Source organism: Aquila chrysaetos, chromosome 24 (assembly GCF_900496995.4).
Source record: "Aquila chrysaetos chrysaetos chromosome 24, bAquChr1.4, whole genome shotgun sequence".
NCBI lineage: Eukaryota > Metazoa > Chordata > Aves > Accipitriformes > Accipitridae > Aquila > Aquila chrysaetos.
The window spans coordinates 17,423,920-17,448,014 of record NC_044027.1 but is presented as its reverse complement, the minus strand read 5'-3'; the positions used below and the strand labels follow the sequence as shown (position 1 = coordinate 17,448,014).

The 24,095-nt window shown below is 41.3% G+C and overlaps 2 protein-coding genes across 9 annotated transcripts in view; both read right to left on the bottom strand.

The window, feature by feature from the left end:
• Window positions 1–69: 69 nt before the first annotated feature.
• INPP5E (inositol polyphosphate-5-phosphatase E) lies at window positions 70–10,267 on the bottom strand. 2 transcript variants are annotated; one of them, XM_030001208.2, is made up of 10 exons: window positions 9,411–10,267; window positions 7,485–7,608; window positions 6,632–6,729; window positions 5,799–5,923; window positions 5,524–5,643; window positions 5,021–5,128; window positions 3,900–4,061; window positions 3,195–3,310; window positions 2,590–2,780; window positions 70–1,477 (listed from the first exon to the last, which is right to left on the bottom strand). In XM_030001208.2, exons 1-10 carry the CDS (start codon window positions 10,265–10,267, stop codon window positions 1,345–1,347), a joined length of 2,034 nt encoding a protein of 677 aa, XP_029857068.1. In that variant the 3' UTR covers window positions 70–1,344. The 2 variants fall into 2 exon arrangements, with proteins under 2 accessions (XP_029857068.1, XP_029857069.1); XM_030001209.2 differs by having other exon boundaries at window positions 2,590–2,726.
• Window positions 10,268–12,059: 1,792 nt separating this feature from the next.
• SEC16A (SEC16 homolog A, endoplasmic reticulum export factor) overlaps window positions 12,060–24,095 on the bottom strand; it is a 31,527-nt gene continuing 19,491 nt past the window's right edge. For 4 of the 7 annotated variants that reach the window (XM_030001201.2, XM_030001204.2, XM_030001205.2 and 1 more), the window contains 19 exons: window positions 23,844–23,961; window positions 23,490–23,601; window positions 23,128–23,233; window positions 22,498–22,638; window positions 22,275–22,388; window positions 21,432–21,636; window positions 20,985–21,233; window positions 20,211–20,299; window positions 19,125–19,172; window positions 18,779–18,937; window positions 18,458–18,535; window positions 18,158–18,214; window positions 17,365–17,476; window positions 16,890–17,027; window positions 16,125–16,225; window positions 15,644–15,718; window positions 14,960–15,019; window positions 13,988–14,062; window positions 12,060–13,753 (listed from right to left, as the gene is read on the bottom strand). In XM_030001201.2, coding sequence (XP_029857061.1) covers window positions 13,685–13,753; window positions 13,988–14,062; window positions 14,960–15,019; window positions 15,644–15,718; window positions 16,125–16,225; window positions 16,890–17,027; window positions 17,365–17,476; window positions 18,158–18,214; window positions 18,458–18,535; window positions 18,779–18,937; window positions 19,125–19,172; window positions 20,211–20,299; window positions 20,985–21,233; window positions 21,432–21,636; window positions 22,275–22,388; window positions 22,498–22,638; window positions 23,128–23,233; window positions 23,490–23,601; window positions 23,844–23,961 — 2,106 coding nt within the window. In that variant the 3' untranslated portion in view covers window positions 12,060–13,684. The other 3 variants (XM_030001203.2, XM_030001202.2, XM_041119762.1) reach the window with 3 other exon arrangements.

Below are 24,095 nucleotides of genomic sequence, written 5' to 3'. Positions count from 1 at the left end.
ACAGTTAGCATGCATCACACAGTCAAATAACTCTAGTTTGGACAACCCTGCAATAAGAGCTGGTTCTCATTTAAGGTATTGCATTAATTTATTTTTATTCCTTTAAAAAGAAAGGAAATCCAAGTACCTGATGGCTACAGACAGGTCAGTGCCATAAATGTTTGTACCGCAGAACAGAAGCTCTGTCTTGGACAGGTTGCATAGTTAGCAGCACTTCCTCCAAGTTGTTTGCACGGTGTTTTCTGTACTAAGGTGATAATGATCCAGCTGATCTGTGCCCATGAAGTTTTTGAGTATTAGCTGTACTTAGATTTTACCAGTGCCATACTGGTCCATGTAGTTATGTTTAGCTTTAAGACAACACTACTTCAAAAATAGCAAATTATTCACAGTTCACTGAATTGGAAAAATAAAAACAAAAGGAATTAACTGTAATCAGAGGTAATGGAACTGCACCAATCTGACTTGCTGTAGTTTCTCTGCATACTTCCCTAGTATACTCGCTTGACATCTTAATCACTTTGGTGAAGCATTACACAGTAGCTGTACTTAGACCATTATTTTCAACTCAAGTGTCCTCTAATGAAGGCAGGTAGTGTTTTATCACCCCTGGGGAGGGCAAGTGAGTTAAGGAAGGGATTGTTTCAAGCAGTCTCAACAGCCAAATATATGGTGTGAGAGATTGATATTTACCCCCTTAGTAACAGAAGGCCTATAGAATAATTATTGAAAGGCAATGTTTCTACACTTCAAATGTACAGTAGTACATTCACACAGATCTTGCTGTGGAGGACCAAAAAAGCCCAACACAGGAGCACCATCCTTACACAAAACTGCCCAAGTCCCCTAACTGGTCCCTGTTATGCATTTTACAGAATACCGTACACTTGGCTACAGATGCGGAGAAAAAAACCAACCCCACAACATATATAAGCTAACCAGATCAAATCAAAGAGACAAACAAAAATTTTCACCTTTCTGCAGGCTTTTCTTAGGTCCCCTGCCCCTGGTCATGCCAATTCCAGAAGCTGTGCCCCCTGTGTGGAGTCATCTTAGAACCAAGAGTCTGCATCCGGTTGCTTCCAAAGATAGTATGGTTAAAAATAAATCAGTTACATCTGTTGGGATGGATGTCCTAAATAACTGACTCCATTTTCTTCAGCAAAAGCACTTGAGCTACATGGATTAGCTCATGCAAATGAACCCAGGATGAGGTTTAAGACATTCTTCGCAAGCCACAGCAACTGCCAGAGGTCCTTAAGCAGACAATTCCCTCCAGAGTTTGCCATGGCCTGAAATCCTCTTTCCTGGCACCTCTAACACAAGCATTGCAGAGTTCTCAGCTCAGGAAATGCTACATACGCTGCTGGATTTTTGGTCCTTTTGCTCTTGCCGTTTCTGAAGTTCCCTTGTAATCCGCCTCTTTATTCCAATTAAATAGAGTTCTCTGTCAAACTGCCCTGCAGCAAGTGGAATGCTACAATACAAACACAAGCCATTAGATCAGGGCACAAACACACTCTTGTTTGCCCAACATTTCCCAACTAGTTCATACAACAAAGGCCAGAAACCTAATTTTTACTTTCCTAATGCATTCAGCTACTGCTGTGGGAGAAAATGGGTAAAACAAAGTTGTTCTTCCACAGCAACCAGTTAAGGTTTTTCACAATACATTTAAATGAAGAAAATATTGGTTGTAAGAGGCAACTGTACTTTCAATTTAAGCATGAACATGCCTGCATTCATAAGGGACGTACATGGAGGATGTTCTTTATGACCCTAAACCACAAAACACGCATTTGAAAAGCTAAACTAGCATACTGTTAACTTGGTGTATGCGCTGGTATGGTTCATGCACAATAGTTCTTACCTTGGTCTGTTCTAGAGAGGCCAGAAGGCAACCCTAGCAGCCCAGCTTCAGAGACTCTGCAATACTTCTATTTAATGGCTATTTCCTACCCATAAACAAAAAAATCCCAATTCTAATTGCACTGCTGATCAAGTGCTTTGAGAAATCACCATTTTCTAGATACCTGGGTATTGAAATCCCTGACCATGCTACTCACAGAAAAGACTAACTAAATTTCAGTGACTTAATCAAGTTTTCTAAGTAGTTCTACTAGCACAACAGCCCACAGTGGGACATTAAGAACTTGGAGGATCTCAAAATACTCCACTGACATACAGCTATGCTGAAATGCAGCCACCACTGGGGAGGGAAAACAGCACTGATCCCAAAAAGGGACAGAGGAACAGAAGAGGAAAGCTGTCCATGCTGATAGGAAAAACAGAGCTGCATCTCAGATAAAGCACAGATTTATAGTCAATCGCAATGGACTCCGTTTATGTCCCTCAGGAGGATTAAGGAAGGTGGCAGCAGGGATTTTGGATGTCAGTGCAAGGTTTAAGCGCTCTTACTGCTCTGACCACTGAGAGCATATATTGGGTAAAAAACAAACAGGCTGCAGAGAGCTACATGGGATAAACTATTTCAGGAACTCTCCTGAGAGGACAAACTCCAAACAGGAGCATATCCTTGGGATCACTGGAGCCATGTGCAATCATAGAGTGGTATAAGGAGGTACTAACTTGTCTCTGCCAGGCCTCACTTTCACACGAAACAAGGCAAATACAGGCCGATGGTCTGAAGTTTTGATGACAGGACAAGATGAGTACTTGACAGCATGGATGTCATCTCTGTACCGACTGCGGTATACAACTCGATCCTGGGAGGGAGAGAGAGAGGGGAGACTGATGGTAAGTCCCTTTGCACATCCACCCTGGAAAGAAGCACTGGTTCATGAGACAAATCCATTCATTTATCACACTCCACTTAGTGAAATTAAGTGTCTTGGACAGGGATACATTCATGAAGAAATGTGTGTCTGATCCCAATAGCAGTTCTGTGCCCAGCTCTGAGCACAGGGGAGAATGCACTGGAACAGGATGTAAGGCAGGGAAAATAAGATTAGCAGCCGGTGCCAAACTCTCCCTGTGCTCAGAGATTCAACAATCCTTTCTTCCAAACCAGTTCCAGATGCCCTGTTGCCCTTAAGCAACAAATCTCAGCACGACTGTATCTCATGCAGACCAACTGTGGAAGGCAGCTTTTTCTCACAGGTGAGAATCCCCTTTGGAGGCAGATGTGAGGCTGAGCAGCCCCTCCAGCATGCTGCTCTGAAATCATCCCTTACCGTGTAGGAAGGAGTCCTTTGTTTGGAAGTGGTGTCATAGCTGTCCTTTCCTATGTCAAACTTGTAGGAAGGACGGAAATGAATGTCAGCCTCTTGGAATCCTTTGAAAATAGACCCTGTAAGGGAAGGGGAGAACACCATGAACAACAAATTCCTTCTTCACAAGAACATGGCACACTTTCTGCATTTATTCAACGTTGCTTAACTAATGCTGGCTAGGAACTGCAGCCATGTACATACATGACTATAAAGACCTGGGCTTGGGCTCTGGAAAGGGAGCAAGCTCCAGTTCTTACACAGTGAGGATAAAAAATAGCCAGTGGCTATTTAGTCAGTGGCTAAACAAAAAACACTTGGTGCATGCACTTCCCATTCCATTGAAGCTCATGATGCTTTGCAAATGCTAATTATTCAAATGTAAATGCCCTAGACACTGTGACAGAATGATATCCAGTTTAGAGAGGAGTCAGATGAAACAGAGCAGTAAATAGCTTGGGAGATTACACTATACATAGCAAAATGCTATAGCAAAAAGTCACTTGTACAGACTACCACTGTATTTAACAACTGCTGACTTCCTTTTTTAGGGAATTTAACAAGAGAAAGCAGGAAAGGTATCTAGGAAATAGGGATTTGGCTGTAATTATTTCTGTGTGTCGATATCTTTATTCCTGGAGACCAGGGAGAAAAACAGCTGTCCCTCACCTTTACTCATTTCACTGGTAAGCTGGTCATATGCCAATAGCTTGGACACGTCTGTTTCTGGGTTCTGGTTCAGGATGGAATCCACGGTCTCACGATCCTTATTTAGTCGGAAGTTGAAGTCACCAAACCAGAATACTTCATCAAACCTAGTTGTGACATCATCTGCAAATTCAAGCCAGAAGTGTCAGTATAAAGGTAAACATTCTGAAAAGTTCTGAAAGCAAAAAAAAAAAAATCCCACACTTTTCTTCCCTGAATCTCCTTTTGACTTTTGAGGAAAAGTATATGATGTAGCTACACGCTCATCAAAATGAAACTCACTTAATTCTTTCAAAGTGAGACCTGTATGATGCATAGCTTCCTGAGAGTGCTGCTAGATGTGTTCAGGGAACAGGCATAAATTCTTTCTTTTTACTACCAGGAGATATAATGCCTGAGCATGTTTTCTGCTTGTGATCATCACAGAATGTGGTAATAAAAAACCAGTAGAAAATAGAACAGAAATTTTAAAAATCATAGAAAAAGCTGAAAAGAGACCAAACTATCTACAGGACCTAAAAATAGTATGAACACAAAGACCTAATACTACACTGCAGATAAAGAGTAAATTAATCTTTCTAGAAAAAGGGCTTAGCTATCTATCCAGACATCATGTTAACAGCACAGTATTAAGAAACAATAAGGGAATTTGGCAAACAATATGCTGACCTGTGTATATGCAAACTGAATAAAGTTCTTTCTCTTAAGTTTTGAAATAAAGTATTTTCTACTTGTTCTAGAAAACACTTGGAAAGTGAAACACATCCATAATATTGATAAAAATTACACCAAAATTCTTATTGCTGTTCTGAGAAAAAAATACATCACATGAAAATTCCTTTTGAATTTTCTCTATCCCCCTCCATTTCAACTTTTTCTCTCAAATTCCCCCCCCCAAAATTACACCCCACCTAAAAAAAAAAAAAATCACGTGAATAATAACCATCCTCAGACAAAGAGACCTGTGGTCTCTTTATACTCTCAAATTAGCACTCTCATTCTCTTTTCCATAGTGTAGACTGAAAGACAATGCACAAACTGTGTTCATTTGGGCTCCCACACAAGCATGGTTTCACACTTACTAGAACTGGATCGATACGGGTTTGTGTCCGGAACGTTCTTGGGAAGTGTAAGGGCTTGAATGGTTTTATTGTAGTCCAGTTTCCTCTCATTCACCTTACTGTCCCCAGCTGAAAGACAGAAATTCCATTACTGCTAACAATGCATCATTTTCATTCAATTACCATTTTTGGTTATAACAGGAACTTCCAAAGGACATCAGACATTTTCCACCTGTAAAATTTAACACTCTGACCCAGGGAGCATACAGACTGAAAAACAATGACAGAAAGTACGGAAAAAGGCATACAATTATGCAGAGTTCATTTCTGTTTTTCTAAACACAGTTCTTTTGTAAGTTTGCTACCAAAAAATCCTCCCCCCTTATTGTTCTCAACTCATTAGTCCGGAGCTTTGACTTCAGACTGTCCTGCTCCTCTATACCTCTGCAGCTTTTTTACCTTTGTAGAGCAACCCTCCTCCTCCCTCAATCAGGACACTTCTAACAATATTGTAAATGTCTCACATGTGAAGTGGGAGGTGATGAAGAGAAAGGAGGTCCCAAAAAATGTGAAGCAGATTCCCAGAGCTCCCTTGGTTTTGATCTGAGATACAATTCGAGTTGTCACCGTGGCATACTCCACTTCTGTAAGGAGAAAAAGCAGCAGCTTTTACTGAAAAGGCTCTAGAGACAGTAAGCAGGAAAGGTAGGTGAGGGACAGCCCTGGAGAAGAGGACATGACACCCAACGGCAGCAGTCCTTTCACCTCCCCACTCTCCAGATCCTACTGGACCACAAACCTGAGCAGAACCAGATCAGGTCCCTCCGAATGAAGATCGACATGTACAGCACTCCATGTGCAGCAGAGTAGAGCATGACGTAGTGGGGACCTAGCGTCTCTTGCAGGCGGATCTCCCACTCTCTTCTGCAGGAAAGAACAACAGCTGGATCACAAGGACAGTACAAGAGACAATAACCAGGAAAAGAAATCAGCATTGTGAAAACAGAGCAATCCCTCTGACAAAAATGTCAAGTAAGCGTAAGCAAAACCTCCACTGCCACAGCCATGCTGCAGTGAAGGCTGGTCAGTTTGACCTGTATCTCCACACATGCCATGCAGAGGCTCTGCATGTTGGTGAGAGAGTATTACTGCCACTGCACCAAGCAGCTTGCAAATCTGAGGAAAAGAGAGTCCCACTGGGAAGATACCCTAAAAAAGCAGAGCCTGACATGAGGCTTCAACCTGCTCTTCTAGGGTTGGTCAATCTCAGACAGACTAGAAATTTGCAGCAATGTACTACTAATGAGCACGTGGCTGCTAACGCTAACAGCCAGCCCATGAGCTAGCTCACAGCCAGCTCAGGTCTATGGTAAGAAGCCCACAGAAATCAGACAGGAGTTTTGCTATTAGCTACCCTGACAAAAGGACCAGGTTCTGTATTTACAGGTTTTTGTGACATTTTCCTCTAAAACCCATTTTCCCTGGTGCTCATGCAATGGAATTCAGAGTCTTATTAAATGGGCTGTGTATTGAAAATATTAAGAATATGATGGAGACTATTTCCAGACTAATTAAAAACAAAGTAATTAGTTAACAATAAAAGAGGATGGTTCATTACATTGTTTTTGCTACCTGTCTGGACAGCCTTCTTGAACCCCAATGACATACATGTCCTGGGCATAGTCAGGATCTGTTGGTAATAAGAAGTCATCCAGATTCACTGGAAGCTCCTAATATTTTAAAAAAAAAAAAAAAAAAAAAAAAAGAAGAAGAAAAAAGATAAAATAGCAATATTAGTTATGCAAAGATTTGCTAGAAAAGTACAAGAAAAGTCCAGGCTAAGCTACAAATTCCACAGCATACACAAACAATTCAGCTTCAAAAAATAGCTTAAGTGATAATACTAAAAATTCTCCTTCCCAAAGGCAGACTTCAACTGCTGTCGCTCCAGCAGTAACCAATATTCCACTCTTCAGCCATATGGGCCAGTAATGTGATGTTTCTAATTTCTGGTGATGCTTACTTTTTACCAAGGTCATAGGCTATTTACTGAACACTCCAGGGGTTGCTCGTGTTCTTCCAAGCATAGCTTCTCAGTCACCTGGTAGAATCAATCTTGAATTTTTAGGCTACATAAAGATGTAGGCAGGAAGCTGTGTTCTTTTATCAGAGATGTTCTCTTCATAAGCACTAAATCATCAGTCATCTTCATATGACCCTAATTGCAACAGAGCACAAAGGAGCTGCCACAGAAAGCCAGTGGCACTGTTTTCATACCTGGTGTCTGAGGAACCCTGTTACAATGACTCACTCACTAAAATGAACATGCATGACAGGGCCTTGTAATTTGATAACAACAATGAACTCAGGTTGACAAGGAACATAGTAATGAACAGGAAAAAAACACCATTGCACCAGTCCTTGCAGTAAAGATGGGGTAACTTTACCACTGCCAAAAGACCTCTGAAGACTTATACGCACATACCTTCTGACCCTGCATGTTCCAGGTGGCCACAAAAATTCCAATATTCCGATCAGGGAAATATCTGCTAAGTTCTTCTGCTCCCAGTAAGGCACCATTTGCCAGAAGGCTGCCTTCCAAATAGCTTCTGTGAACAGAAGACCCATAAAAGAGCACCTAAGGAAACGGCATGACAGTTGGAATAATGATTTGTAACGCTTGAATCTTGAGTTAAACAAGAACATACCTTTAGCTCAAGAAAATAGCATTTAGTATTTATATATTGTTCTGCTTGCCTAAAGTTCCTTATAAAGTTTCAACCCTTATAGAGAGTTCATGGATCATATGCAAGAAAACAAAACTATTGTCATAAACCGGCCTTTTCAAAGCCAGGACACGAGTATGATGGTAAGACTGATGCTGCTTAGGTTCTGTGATGAGAAGACTGAAGCCATCCGAAGTCTTCAATCTCCCTAGTACTTACTGCAGGCACAAAATGAAGAGATTGGTTTGATATTTGAGTATCTTGAAGCAGCTCAGTTTACTCAAAACATGAAAATAGCTCCACCATTCCCAGTGTTCTGGCACCAGGTTGCTCCTAATCAAGGATTCAAACTCACGTTCTTCCTTCTAATTCAGCTCATCAAATTAGCTTTCAAGTAAACAATTTATTGAGTCTGAGGTCTAAAATAATATCCCATTCGAAAAGGATAGATCTGCCCCACACTGGCTGCTTACAAAAGCAAGGGGTATTGGCAAAAGGACTGCAAGTTGAATAAGCATTTTTAATCTTGCTTAAGCTCTGCAAATAATGATGACAGCATGATGTCAGGGAACGCTGTGCAACCCACTGGTCTACCCAGCTGCCCACCTGACTCGAACAGCTTTGCATAGGGAAGTGAAAGAAACCCCCCCATGGCAAACAAGTAACAATCTACCTTTGGGGCTTTTTTACCAGTTAGTAACACTTTAATTTATCTCAGAATTATTTTCCCCTGTACCACTGACTCCCACTCTTTGGATCAATGATCAGATTTATCCCTCAAGGTCTTGCAGACTGTAGCGTGTCTATAACATACAACCTTTAGCTGAGTACTTGGTATCCTTTACCTTTTAACTTGTTTCCTGACCTGCAGTATTATCAATAATACTCATTGCAGTGTTTGTGCTGTGTGCTGGCAGGTCTTTACAAACAGAGGGTCTGCAGCCAACACAAGAAGAGGATTTGATACACTAGCAAGCAGATTAATATACTCCCAGCAGTTCCCTCCAATCAACAATCTCAAACTAAGAATGAAGACAAATGAGCAACCAGAGCAAGATGTCAGGGCCACACTAGGAGAAAGTGCTGAGATCTGAGTGGAATCACACTCTTCCTCAAGAGATTCCTGGAAAAGCTGGGGCAGAGGAGCTCCTGTGGGAGCAGGAATCAGGTCATAGTACATGATTTGATCCTGCCAGAAGCCAAACAAGCTCAACATCTGCAGAGGACCCTCAGCACCTTACAGAATTGTGATAACATTGCATGTACTGCATGATAGTTTCAAGCTAAAATATTTGGGTTTTTTTCCCACCATTTAACATTTCAGTTCAAACCCAATGTACTTGTAGATTTAAAAAAAAAAGTTTTTCCCAACTGTTAGCATGCACAGCTAGTGTTTCTTAATCTTCAAAACAGATTACTTAAATATTACAAGCAACCTGACAGCAAATCAAACATATTAATGAAAAACAATACCCAACTGAAAGGAGCAAATATAGAGTATTTGTACTAATCTCTTCATCTTCAAACTGTTTCCAGTCTCCACAGCAGGTTAAACAATACAGAACAACTTTTGTGCTTTACTGATCAGTCTGAAGTTCCCCGCCTCTGCCCAGCAGGATTCTGCAGGGCAGCTGACTCCCTGCTAACACACCCCAAACTTTGCCACGAGAAGCTGGGAGACATACCTGCTTCGAACATCCTTGGAGCGAATGGGAGTGAGCAGACTGAACGTAGATTTCATGGAGTCTGTGGAGCAATTATCATAGACCATCCCGTTGCCATGTAGCCTGGTATCGCTCAAGCTGCTGCTTACCCTCCCAAACTTGTGCTGAGAATAATGTCGATAATCCATACAATCTGAGTCAATCCTATTAGCTGTCCTCAGCGTGTGAGAGGCCATATTGAGCTCCATGGGTGGCAGAGGTCGAGCCGGCATTATTTGGGACAGCCGGGGTTTGCCACCTGCAAACGCTTTTCCACGCAGAAGCCCACCAAAGGCACTGGAGATTTCGGAGGCTCGTTTCCCCAGGTCACAGGTGCCTCCTCTGCTCTTCCCCACGGGACTGGCTTCCGAGGCATCTGGTGAACTGTGCAAGGAATTCTGCTGGCAGCACTGATGGCAGGGGCTTGCCCTACCCCTGACAGGAGGGCTGAGGGATGCTTCCTGCAGAGAACCATTTGAGGAACTTGTCTCATTGGGATCAGTCAGACTTTCCTGACTCGTTCTAAACCGCCGCCACCTCCTCCAGCTTTTCTCATCCAGAGATGCAGCACGCTCCAGCCGGGGTTTCCGAGGAGGCCTTGGAGTGACCGATTTAACTTTTGTATTAGCTTTGAGCTCATCTGGTAGAAGCTTTAAGGTTTCATTTAAAGAGATGCCTACACTCAGAGGATCTTCAAAGGTAAGCACCCCATTGCCAGCAGCCTCCTTCTTTGCTGCTTTCCCAGCTTTTTTAGCGTGCAGGTCCTGTACTGCTCCACCCTCCGTGCTCTGAGTAACACATGCCCCGGAGTGCTGTGGAAATCCATTTGGAGTACTCATTCTCCCCCGGGTACCAGCTATGGATACTACTCCATACGAAAAGTTCCTCACAGCATAGTTTCCTTCCCTTGCTTACCCTGTAAGTTCGCAGGGCTTAACCAAGCCAGAAAGACATGGAAAATGAAGACAGGTCAGTCTTTAGTTGAGAATGAAGGGCAGGTATACGTGTAGGCAGATGCATTGTCTGCAAAATTTCAAGAGGTGGGATACCTGGATTTCCGCAAGAGAAACAGGTAAGAATGAAAAGTTATTGAGCTGCAAACTCTGCTCCTTAATCAGAAAGCAAACTCCTCACAGGACCTCCCTCTAGAACAATTCAAACCTTAATGTGACCTTGTTAGAAAACCAATGTTATTTTCTTTTTTCTTTCAAGAGCAGAGCAGTGAACTGACTTCCTCACTGCTGGAGGCATCATGACTGCGTACAGACTTCTTTAAGAAAAGACTGTGTATACTGTTAGCGTGAAAGGAAATTAAAACCGTATATAAATCACAGCTTGTTCTCCTTGCTGTACAGTGAGTCACCAGTACAACCAGCCTCCAGGCTGCCCACAGCACTCGGTGCCAGAGGCCAGGAAATTTCCAGTGATCTCAGCTTCTACCGTGATCTCACAACAGGGAGATGGCTGCCACCTTTTCTTGCTTCGTGCCAACCCCCGACCACTGCTGCTGAAACTGAGGCGATATCCAAGGAGTAGTTTTAGGGATACAGAATAGGGATTCAAGGCAAACTCCTACTTAACGGGGGAAGCACCTCGTTATTCCGCGCTTATTGCAAACCAAACTTCCCACCTGCAGCAGCACACTGCGTAGCTCTCCACTGGAAGCGCAAAACCCTGTTAAAACACACCGGAACGCTGGTTTTGTACCCGAGGGGAAGCCGCCCGTGTTCTCCTCGGACCAGACAGCAGGGATGGCTTCGCCAGCTCCTCACACCTCCCTTTCTCACCTACTCGCCACGACGACCGCAGCCCTGACAGCGGCCGCGCCAGGCCGAGGCGAGGGGAGAGGACGGACGAGACGCCCCACGGTCGCGGTCGCTGACACCCGCGGGCACCGGCGGTCCCGGAGACACCACCCACGGGCCGCCCCCCCCTCCCCGGCGAACGCACCACGGACACGCTCACCCCCGAGAGACGACTGACCTCCCGGCCCGCGGGGCCCCGATGCCGCCCCGGCGGAGGCCGGCTCCGCTGCGCTGGCCTCGGCGGCACCTCACCCGCCGCCGGTGCGGGCGGGAGGCGGCCCGGGCCCCGCCGGTTCCGCCCGGAGGCGGCCGCAGCCACCCTTCTCCCCACGGGGCGTCGGAGGCCGGGCTGGCAGCTGCCCCGGCCCGGCGGGCGGGCAGGCCGAGCGGGCGGCGGTGGAGGCCGCCTCAGCCCCGCTGCGCGCCCGCGGCCCGCCCGTAGCAACGGCGGCGACGCTGGACCCGCCCCGCGGGCGGCGGCACAGCGGCGCCCCCTGGCGGCCGGAGGAGCGCGCCGCCAGCTCCCGCCCGGCGCGGGGCCATTCTTGACGAAGGCGGTATTGAACTAAGCAGTTGAAAGCAAAGCTTTTTACACTTCAGGACAATGAAAAGTTGCTTATTTTAAGTCCGCAGCTTCTATTTTGAACATTTCAATGAAGACACTCATGCACAGCCCCGAGCTTGAAGCGGGTTCCTGTACAGAGCAGCCCCTGGTCACAGGCAGCACGCTCTAGCTCCCTTTCTTTAAAGGGATTATTTCCAAACGTACGGGAGAGGTTCCTTCACCCAGCTTGCTAAAGCAATAACCACAAGAAGAAGTAAAATGTGAAAGTGCTCCAGAGCGCAAAATATTTTATTTAAGAATTTACAGTGTCAAATCTTACACTTAGGAAAGATAGCCGCTCCCAGCTCAAAGGAAGCCTTCTTAAATTAAGTTGTCTGGCAGTCTCTACTGAAAGGAGAAAATAATCAGCAGCCTGGCTGAACTAGAGGAAAGCCAAGTGTCTGACCAGCTTTCAATTACAGAAAAGTAAACCACACTGACTGCTGCTGACCATGTCTGGAATTGAGTATGGACCATTATGCAAAGGTTTCTAATCCCCCCCAAACAGCATTTTGCTTCGGCTACTTACAAACCTTTTAGGACATACGTAAGGCTATCGAGATCTTAGAAAGGTGGCGTTATTCAGGAAAAAAAAAAAAAAAACAAAAAAACAAAGCCAAAACAAAACCAAAAAGCCACAATCGGGGACCAACACTGGCAATTTCACATTCACATTATTTCTACTCATGGGCAGGAATTCAAGTAAAATCAAATAGTTTGGTGGCAAGTTCTAAATAAAACATGGCCTAATGATTTAATAAATATTTAAAGTTTATTTCTCTCTTTGCAGATAATTCAGATTCTTCAGTGAATATGAATGTTGCATATCATAGTTTTCAAGATTTCCTATATTAAACCTAGAGATTTTAAAGTCCATCAGTAGAGGTCTAACCCGTCTACTTTTAGTATGTTTGAAATTCAGCTGTTAGCTATTTAAGACCTTGGTTATTTTAGTAATGGAGATTCAAGAACAGAGTATTACGCTGATTCTGGCACTCAACAGGAAAAAACTTAAAACAACTTTCAAGCTGTTACCACCTTAATTGTACAGTGCCAGCAGTTTGAGAGAAAGCAAGTAACCGTATTGCACTTAAAAGAACACTCACTCGTCAAATAGTACAGCATTGGCTATTATACAGAGAGCTTCTTTCAGACTATACAATTTGCTTTACAAGTAGTCTAAACCACAAACTACATACATACTAGGTAAGATCCAATCAAATTAGTATTAGATTACAGTCACAGTTTTCATTCAATATAGGTCAATTTATTTGGATGAGCTGTGGCCCCCTCCCCCCTTCAAAAAACAAACCAGCATGAGGCATTTCCCAGATGAGCATCTCCGTCTTCATACACTGACAAACCAAGTCCTGTTTGATAAGCATTACAATTGAGCATGGTCCTCTTAAGGCCACAGAGTGTTATGTTACAATGTGGACATGTTCTTCCCCCGCTGGGAGGGGAGCATCCTTCAGAAATAAGGAATCCCTGAAACTATGTCTTCAAAGGTCACACTAGTAGGTTTAAAATAAACTTAAGGAATAAATTGCCTATGCAATTTACAAATGTTTTTTGTAACAGACAGCAACTATTCCCTCCCTTGTATCTATTCCTTATCACAGCAAAGCTATTTCTAGCCAGGTTTTTTAAAAGGAAAAGTTACGTATATTTCATGTTTGGTAATGATTTGTGTAGATGAGGTGCAAGTAGGGAGACCCATGAAAAAAATCACCCATCATTAAATTTCTGTCAACTGTAGCTAGTACTGATACCATGTGCCGTAAGATTGAACAGTTCTTTGAATACTCAGAACACGAGTGAGAATCCAAATACAAAGCCATTGTATTCTACTTCAATGTTGGATACTTCCTCTGTCCAATTCTTCCCACTCTCGAACTTCCAGTGGCTGCAGGAGACTGAAAAAGGAGAACAGGAATGAAGTGTTCTGTAAAAGTGTCATACTGGACACAAAATACAAAAAGTTGGCAACAAAGTTTTGAATGCAAACTTCTTAACTTAAACAGGTGCTAGACTGGTTTATGCGCACATTTAACACTCTATATGCAACAGCCCAGGTTAAGCTAGTAGAACATAAAATCATGTTTTTGTTCAACAGTTTTGTTCGAAGTGAAGATGAGGTCTTTACTCACTTGTGCAAATTGAGAAGGATTGTAGAACGGTACTGTTCCTGCTGAAGGCCCGCCTGAAGGTGGTACAGTGGCAGGCTAGAAAGTAGATAATAATGAAGTTACAGAACTGCAGAGCTTCACTGCCTCTCAAATCTGGTTTGCTTAGTCATACAGCGCAAATATTCACAGTAATAATGCCAACAATATGGACAGCGCAGCATATTGTAACAACTGCAGAAAGTGCTGGTACAGTTTGCATCCATATCTTTAATATTACTTGCTTAATGTAGGAATTGGCAAAACAATGTTACATGCATAAACTGTAAATAGCTCTGAAAATCCAAAGCATGCAAAACCAAAACAAGACACCGGTGCGACTTCACTGAATTAGTACCTTCTGCTTTTGTTAGTAGACCTTAGGACTTGCCCCCAAATAAACATTCTATGTCAAGGTTTGCTTTACTAAGAAATATCAGAAAGAGTTTTTGTCACCCCTTTATGGTGACTCCACAGTACTGGAACTTACAGCAGAGATGAAGCATTCCTTTAATTCCTACAGGGGCTTTTGCACATGAAACAGGCATCAGTATTATTACCGATTTGAGACTGGCAGTAGCAGAATGACAAGGTTTTGCTTGTAAGAGCCTTTTTAAGAGTTTGTTTTGTTTTGTTTGTTTGTTTAAAATCAACTGACTTCTTTGGTATCCCAGGAAAGAGCTGATCAAAATTATTAAGTGACTCTCTTAGGAACATGAACATAAACAAAAAGCATGCCTGGATTACATGCATTCTCATAAATACAAAAAACTCTGAAGACCCTGTTTGAGTGTTAAAAGGAACACTACATCATTAGTTACTTTTAATGTTATTTCTGTGAAATGAGAAGAGGGGAAAATGACTAGAAGTAGCATTAGTAAGTATTTGAGCAAATGCAAAATAAAGAGGGGAAAAGTAAATAAGTTAACATAAATGAGAATGGCCAGCCACATGTACCTGATTAAAATGCTGGCTTACTTCACGTGATAATGAACTCATTGAACTAGAGCGCGAAAGCTACAAAACAGCAAGAACACACAAATACAAAAAAACACAAATAAAAAAGTCGTCATGCATGTCACTGCCCCAAGCTTTCAGTTGTTTTATTTAATTTTAAAAGTCTCACTGCCAAAGGTTAAACCAACTTCAAGTTAAAAAAAAAATGTAAAGCCAGAAGTTAGTTTAAATCAAAAGGACTTCTTAAAGCACAAAATTATGTAGATATAGAAAACATTTAGTAGGAACAAAGGTAATGTTACTCTGCCTGGCACATAGCAATCTGTTCTCCTTGTTGTGTCTTGCACTTAATATTAGTGAAATTATAGGCATGCACGGAGGCAAGAAGAGATCCTCAAACTGCTATTGACATTTTACTCTGAAAAAGCTTTATAAAAGTCTACTCGTATAGAACAAAGGTGATCACACCACAGAATATAGGACATGGAGGCTGAACTTCTTGTATGGGCTTAGAGGTCTTTTCTGTACAATTTTGGAGGCAGTCATATGATTCCATCTTGGCTAGTCATCAGCAACTGAAGCAGTTACTTGTTGATTTAGATGGCCCATGTTACGTCCACTACAAATTAGTGGTTAAAATGTGCTGCAAAAGTCATTAGCTAACTACTTTGAATCAAGCCTTACCTCGCCTGATTGGGAGCCATCAGGGTTAGAAACAGGAAGTCCAGATCCAGGAGGAAGGATTGCAGGGTTTAAATACTAAAGAAAAACAATGCACTTTTGTTTATCTTTGTTACTGTGAAGCTATTTCCCATTTCTGCTGTATTGACCCCACTGAACCAAAACAATGTTACAATACATCAAGCCAGGTGAAACATGCAGTATATGGCTATTCTTATGTTCTTGGTCCCTTTCCTGACACATACTGCACCCATAGAACCTGCAGCCCTGCCAAATTAGGAAATGCAACTTTTCATGGGCTTCCTGCTCCATTTTCACTTGCATTTTCCTTCTCCAATTCTTTAACTAAAATGTTATACACAAACATAATCCCTACAACAACATGCTTTGTACATACTGTGGCTATGAAACTACTATTCAGAATCATGAGGATTTTTTAATCGGAAGTTTGAATTATATATACAAGACACTCCTTCTAACTCACCTCTGGTTCAACAGCTGCAGCAGGATCTGTGTTGGTTTGATTTGCAGCTGGTGTGTGCTCTGCTGCTCCACTCCCTTCCATTGGCTGGGGTTCCCCTGGAACTACAAACAAAATGGGATTTAGCCAAACACACCATACTAGGGTGTTTGACTTCACAGAATGAGAAGCAGGGACATCAGCAGAACTGAATTTCTACAATATCAATCTTCTCCCAGGAAAAAGGTAATTTAAAGAGGGCAGTATCAGTGTCTCTAGATGCTCCCATCTTGTTACAAGTCTGCAAGCAGGAGATGTGTACAGTTGATACAGATAACCTTGGTGTAACACACCATGTAGTGAAAGCAGAAAAAAAAAAAAAAAAAAAAAATCTCTTTCACCAAATAGCAATCCTGGACTAGGAACAGGTGTCAGAAGCATGAGATACTGAGTAACGCAGCAATATTACACAGTTCAAATTATCAATGCTATTTGGATGGCCTAGCCACTCTGCAACAGGGGGAGTTAAAAAAAAAAAAAAAAAAAAAGGCAAAAAAAGAGAACCCCTTTGTTTGCAGCATGCAGAACTGGGCTTTACTAACCCATTTGTTTTACTGCAGTTACCAGACTGATTCTACTTTTAAAGCAAACTGGAGTTAATGAGACTGAACATTCTTAAATGTTCATTAAAGGCGATATAATACACACACTGTCAAAAGTGACTTAGATAACCACACAACCATAAATAACCATATAACCACCTTACAATTTTATCCACTCATGACACACCTGAGTTTGGAACAAATACATTTGCAGGAATTGGCATTGGTGCCAAGGGGGCAAATAGGTCTGATGGTGCAGGAAGAGCACCACTTGACTTGGTTCCACCTGGATTCAGGACATCAACATAACGGGCTCTGCTTCCAGCTAAAACAGAAAAATCCAGAAAAAACAGAAATAAGCCTTGTGTAAGTCATCTTCATGTCTATTTTGAACAGTCTGCCGGTTAAGCCATCTTTCAGAACCAGAAAATAATGCTCCAGGGATACAAACAACAATACCCAAGCCATGATACAGTTGTGACAGCAATCACAGTGCAGAAGCTAGACACAAGCAAAGCCAGCAATAGCCAGAGCTCCATGATATCATTGAGTTGCCAACTGTTCCCAAACAACTCCAGAAAAGCCAAGACTTCTCCCTTCACATTTTATGCAAGAGAAAATCTGAAGACCTCCATACTTCAAGCATCAATGTTGTCCATTACCTGCTCTTCTGGAGAACATATTGACAGGGGCACTAGGTGGGCCTCCAGGCCCAGGTGGAACAGCCTGAGGAACTTTAGGAAATCCTGTTGGAGGTGGTGGTGGAGGCTTACTCTGCAGGGAGGAAAAAAAAAAATTCAACCACATCATTGACTGAGTTTTAAACCAAGTGTCCATCTGACTTCTCCTTTTCCAGAGCACATAAAATTGGGTATACAGACATACATCTTGTAGTGCAGACCAATATTCCTCATCTTCCACATGATAACTAATGTCAAGACATTTCTACAACCCATCTATGCTCACTCTAAAAGGAAACATTTACAACAGTGGTCCTTATCATTTGTTTGTGTTTTGAGACAGATCCTTGAATGACAAGGATGGACAGGATGTGTGATTTTCTTTGCTATACAATGCATTACATTTTCAAAACTATAGACTCTTCCTACCTTTTTCTCAAAATATTCTGTTTGCAGGAAATCAATTAACAAGCAATTGTCTAGGTGATGCCAACCTCTATGAAGAGATACACTGGACTATATTTAGAGCAAATTCCTTTGTAAATTCAATTGCAACTACTGGATCCACACCAGCAACTAAAGATACAAATGGTTCCATAAGGATGTAGGCTATAAGAACAAGTAACCTGCTTATTAGTTTCAAGATGTTGCACATTTTAATCCAAATTCAGTAAAAGGCAGCTCTTAAGAGCCAATAACAGATTAAAGAAAATTGTGTGGCAGTACAGATTTCAGTTTTCCACTTAGAGAAATAATGATTACTCAAGATTTTTACCTCTTCTTCTGGTTCATCCAGATTAACCCAGCGTTGTTTCTGTTCATCCCAAACAATCTACAAGAAAATCACAGTCAAAGATTAGGAGTTCAAAACAAAGCTGTTAGGCCAAAAAACCCCCCCAAACCCACATAAACTTTTTTTTTTTTTTTTTTTTGAAAGCCAGTCTTGGAATAAGCATAATCTTGAAAAGTTTTACACATATTTGTTTACTTGTCAAAATAATGTTCACCTGTCATCCAGGAAAACATTTCGAACAAATTAAAATGTATAAAGTTTTTTGTGATTTAGGGGCCTTACTGATTTGTTCTTGTCATCTGGAAGGTGAGCTTCATTCTTTCCTTTTCCTATCAGCCAGCGAAACCAGTTTGCACCAGTCTAGAAATAAATTAATCTATTCAGTTAATTCTCTCAATACTGTCTTTACAGGCAGATTAAAAGAAACATTCATGCAACAATTCATTTTCTGTTAGGGAGTTCAACTGTGAGCCTAGAGTCACACCTAATAAATAGAAAGAAACAGTTTAGACAGGACCTCTTAAGTCAGTACCCTGGATCAGGAGTTACCACATATACTAACAAATCTCCTCCAGCTATAGCTACCTTTCTTAGAAAATTTACCTTTCTAGGTGCTGGCTCCTTTTTTATTTCTTTTTTAGTTTCTTTCCCTACAGGAACAGAGGGAGAAGGAGAGGGCTGTTTTGCTGCAGAGTTGGATCTCTCTCGTCCCACAGAATGAGCAGAGGACTCTGAAGTTGTTCGGGATCTTCGCCCATAGCCCTGTATTACAAATATACAGAGAAGTACAAAGTTGTCACTGCTGGAGTGATGGATTACATTTCATCTTGCTAAACAACTTACTTCTTTGAAAAGTTAGTAATAGGAAGAGATACAAAAGCACATTAAAAAAAAAAAACATAAATAAGAATGAAGATTTAGTGAAAGAAACAGCCTGCTTGTGGCATACCATATGTGCTGAAGACTGAGATGCAGATCTGGATCTTCGTCCTGGTGCCTGGTTAGATATAAAGCCAGGACATGCATAATAAGCAAGCAGCTAAATATCTGACACAACATTCACTTTTTATCAAGAATTCCCACACAATTAAAGATATTCAAGCTGGTTATTTGGGTACTTCTATCTCCTCTGACATATAGGAGGTGCAGAAAAAGAACTGAAGTCTGGCCAAGTAGGTGCACTACTGTGTAACTGGTCCATTAAGAAAGAAGAGTTAAATCAGGGCACTGTTGTGCAGGCTAACCAGCCCACAAGAGGAAAGATATAAACATGCTGCACCAGGGAGTGGTTGCTGCATTTGTTTTCCCCTCCAACATCGGGTTGTTCTTCCAATGTTTGTATAGCAACTCAAGTGTAAAAAAAAAAAAAAAAAATCTTCACTGTTTCTTCTATAAGTATGGTTAATTTCTAGTTAAAAAGTCTCCTCATCCTTTATCAGTTCCCAAATATATCCCTATTAAAAACGTTTATATTAATTCTTTCAAACAATTGTCATTTCAGGAGACTAACTTCCAAGGGCATACGAACTTCAGTGATATTTAAACAGTGAAAATACTATATATTTAAAAAAGAGGCTTGGAATTTTGATAAACACCTTCCACATTTCCAGTCATGACCAAGTGGTAGCCAATACTGTGCTTTTAAAACCCAGTCACAGAACTGTTCTTTAGGGCCTGCTTGCCTCACTTGCTGATGTATGCTACAAGTTCTTCTGGCTATGAAGAATCATTCTGGGAGGTAGGAGAGGAAGACAGGGCAGAGAAAGATAAATTAAACTCTTCAGACAAGAGCCTGATATCCCCCTTCCCCCTTTAAAAAAAAAAAAATTTACTATTTTTATAGAAGAAAATTATGGCTAGAGTTTTTCTACTAGTTGTTCATTATTTATTCTCCTGAAGGGGAAGGACAGTGGGAAAGAAAAACTAATCTTCAAGTCTTGCTGAAGAGCAAGACAGAGCCCCAATATACTCTTCTGTTTGCAAAGATCTGCAATGCAGCTGACACTTGCTGAAGAGATGTATGAAATTAAGATACCATGCTAGCCATTCTGCCATAGAAATCCTCCTCTCTCTGTTCAGGGAAAGAATTTTGTGAAGGAGACTCCGGGGCAATTCTCTGCATTCCTTAAAAAACAAATGAGATTATGTTAGTGAGGACACAATAACAACAACAAAAAAAGCCTCCAAACCTCACAATACCACTTTTAAGGCAAAAGTTTTCACTAGTTATGAACTTGGTGCTAGAAAGAACTTGGTCTTTTAAAAACGTGAACTGCAGTTGCTGAGAATTCTTTTCTTCTTCTCCTGCATGGGTACTATGTTTGTTCTAAACACAGGTCAGAGCAGGCTGAGGGATGCAACCATCAGTATGGGGCACTTTAACGTTCTTCACATCTCTAAGACAGCTCTGCCGAACCTGTGTATGCCTGCCTTCATACATGTCAGGTTCTGCTGTCACAGAATTAAAACTTATCAGGGTCCTAGAAGCTGACGTCCAGAGGCAGAAATCCCTGAGGCTCCAATCACAGACCTTGCAAACAGAACTGCCAATCCCAGTGCAGTCAGTGATTACCTGTTAGGGTCTAAATCATAATCTGCTGAGTCTGACCTCTCTTTCAAACTAAGCCAAATAAGCAGGATGAATACTATAACTTTCTACAGATGTTTCTGTACCATTACATGGTGTTTTTAAATTTCATTACCCAAGACTTGACTTACTATTTTCTAAATATTGAGATATTTTGCATTATTCCCCCAAATACTTCACTGCCCTTATAAGGAAGGAAAGCTGTTTATTAAGATCCCAGACCTGTTTCCAGGTTTGCCTGCTCTTCTGACCGTGGTTCCATTTCTTGTGGTGGCCCTCCTGGTGGTACTGCTGACCCTAAATACAGTGGTGATGGTTCAGTTCCATACGGATTTGAAAATCCTGGAGGTGCAAAGCCAGGTCCTGGACCAATAGGCTGAGAAGCCACTGAATAGAAAGGGACACTTCGGACAGCTTCCTGGTCACCAGGAGGAATCATAGCAGCTGACCCATCAAGGACAGCCTGAGGTACTGCAGCACACACAAAAAAAGTTAGGAGTTATAACTAAACAGAAATTCCAGTGCATAAACCTTTTACCCTATGAATAAAATGATACAATGCAAAAGTGAAATCTCACTGTTTCTACCACCCTCTTAATTGGTTTCTTATACCAGAAACCTGAAACATTTATTTTCTCTCTGTCACGAAGAAGGATATGAAACACTAACCTGAAGGCATCAGCTGCACACTTTGCATCTGTTGAGCCATACTGGGCAATAAGGATGCTAACAATGCATTTTCAGCACCTGGACCCATGTCACGACCAACTCCTGCTCCATCACATTGACTAGCATGGTCTAATTCAGAGCTTGGTGTACTACATGCATATGGTGGTGGGGTGGATCTGTCTGTGTTATAAGCTATTGCACCCTCCTGCACAAAAAAGCAAGATCTTATTAACTGTACCAGACATTAAGTTCATAACCAAGGGAACATATAGCAAAGGAAATCTCAAGAGTGAAAACAGCACACAGGTTTTTTTAGTGTTTAGTCAAAAAAAGAGTTGTCAGCCATTTGCAGGCCAAGTTCAACCAAATAATTTAAAGGGTTTTTTGTTTGTTTGTTTGTTTTAAATGGAAGCTTAGCTAATTAGCCCAAGGTTCAAATTTCTAAGAGATCTCTTTAAATAAATAGTAGTTATTTCAACTCTGTTACAGTCTAGCTACACTAATTCATACATAACTTCTTTTTTCTGGCAAGCAGATTCCCTGCTTACAGCAGCAGTTATTGCAACCTAATGAGCCTTGCAATTCTCCTTGCATTATGGTACTAAGAAAAGCCTGTCTCATGTAGTGTACGCCACCCTTTAACTATTCTGTATTGAATCTTAGGGCACTAGTGTGGTAAATCCACTTGGTTTAAATCACAACACTTGCACTTTACAACATGAATATATCATAAGGTCACTTCATACATTTCTGTAATTAGCAGTATAAAAAAAAAATTTTAAAAACTGGATTTACACTAATCCTTAAAAGAGAACACTTCATGTTGAAAAGTACACTCTGTACCTTGATCTGTCCATCCACATGTCGAAGCGTTACTAACCATGAAGGTTCAATAAAAGATTCCTGTTCTGGTTTTTCTTTTATCTGTGGGTCAAACAGGCGTAGTTGTGATGACATCTAGAGAAAGAAATCATTGTAAAGTTTACTAGCCAACAAAAGGCAACTTCAGCCACAGCTTACCACCTACAATATCAAGCCACAAATACTTAATTCTTCCTTATGTTACCTGGATTAGTTGGCCAATAAGTACAGGTGAATAGTAATGTGGATCTTTAAGGACAGTTCTGGAAATCACTTCACAATAATGGAAAGCCTGAGCAGCAAGTCCCATTTCAGCTAGTCGGCAAGCATAGATGAATTTGAAAACCTAAGGAATGCAAGCAGGTCAAATAAACCAAGTGATCAGAACATTCTTAGAATTATCAAATGAAAGTCAGTCTGTCATTTCAGTTGAAAGCTCAGATATCCCATTATCACCTCTATACTAGGCAGGAAAAAAAAATGAGGGGAAAAGCATTCAATTATCCTCTTCCACCCAACATATCCAATGGAAGTTATCTATTTGTCTACAGCTAGTACCAACACATTCTGCTGGATTTTTCTTTTGGAATATAGTTACAATAACAACAAAATTTAAAATACAGAAGTTCAGAACACACAGATGAAAAACCGCAAAAAGGACATTTAAGTGACATCAGGAAAAAAAAGCTATCTTGCACTATGTTATCCACGAATATTTCATGTTACATTGGATAAAACATTTGCTGTGCTGAATACAACACGAGACATTAAAACCTCACATAAAACCTGCCAAAAACAAACAAATAAAAAAAACCCCAAACAAACAGTTCTTCACCTGGAAATTGGGCAAGCAGCCAGGCTGAGTTCCTAGTGACTGTGCATATTCATAGGCTTCTGTTCTTTGAATGGCTTCATTGGTAGCAAACTTAAAAAATGGCAAGCTATTCAGGAATGGGAGAGGAAAAATACTATTTAACATTGAGATTATATGCTGACAATAAATAAAGGCAATCAGAAATGAAGTCTGAAACATAGCTCTATTAGACACACTATACCAATAACTTCTACTCCTCAAACAAGGACAGGGCATCAAATAGTTATCTCAAAAACCAGCTGTGACTAGTGATGATAAGGGGAGCAGTGCAACTCAGTTTCTGAAGCCATTAAGCTTTCAATTTTGCATTAAAAAAGCCAAACCTATGATTTGATCCAATTAGGACAAGCTTTGTTGTCTTCCTTGTGTAAACTCCAAAACCAACTTGGGCCATAAGGTAGCAAAAATGAGCAGCATCCAGCAGGCCTTTAGAAGCTGTAGAGAAATAAGTGACAGAACTCAGGATATTTCCTCTCAGTGGCACATTGTAATTCAGTGTCCCGTATTGTTTTGGCTTTGCTTTCAAATACCTTCACAATAGAGACACACCCATATGAAACTGTTCCACTTTACATTTTACACAGTAATTGCTTGTTTTCAAAAAAATAAGCTGAGTAATTAAAACTTTCAGAAAGCTTTTCCTTCAGTCATCACCCTGTTCATTCCCCAAAAGTTACCAAGAGTGTCTCCCATGGTAGCAATGGTCCTGGATTCCAAGTCCACATTATTCGTCAAGTTCGATAACACCATTGCTAGATGAGGCCTCCAATCTCCCCATTTCTCATCTCCACAGCACTAAAATTAGAAGAATTACTTAGTCAAATCAGTGACTGGAGCTCTACATGGGTAAGTGTTTCAACCTGAAAAGGACTAAAACAACTTATCTGACAATTCTATGAAAAGCACATGGAAAGATTACTGTCGTGAAC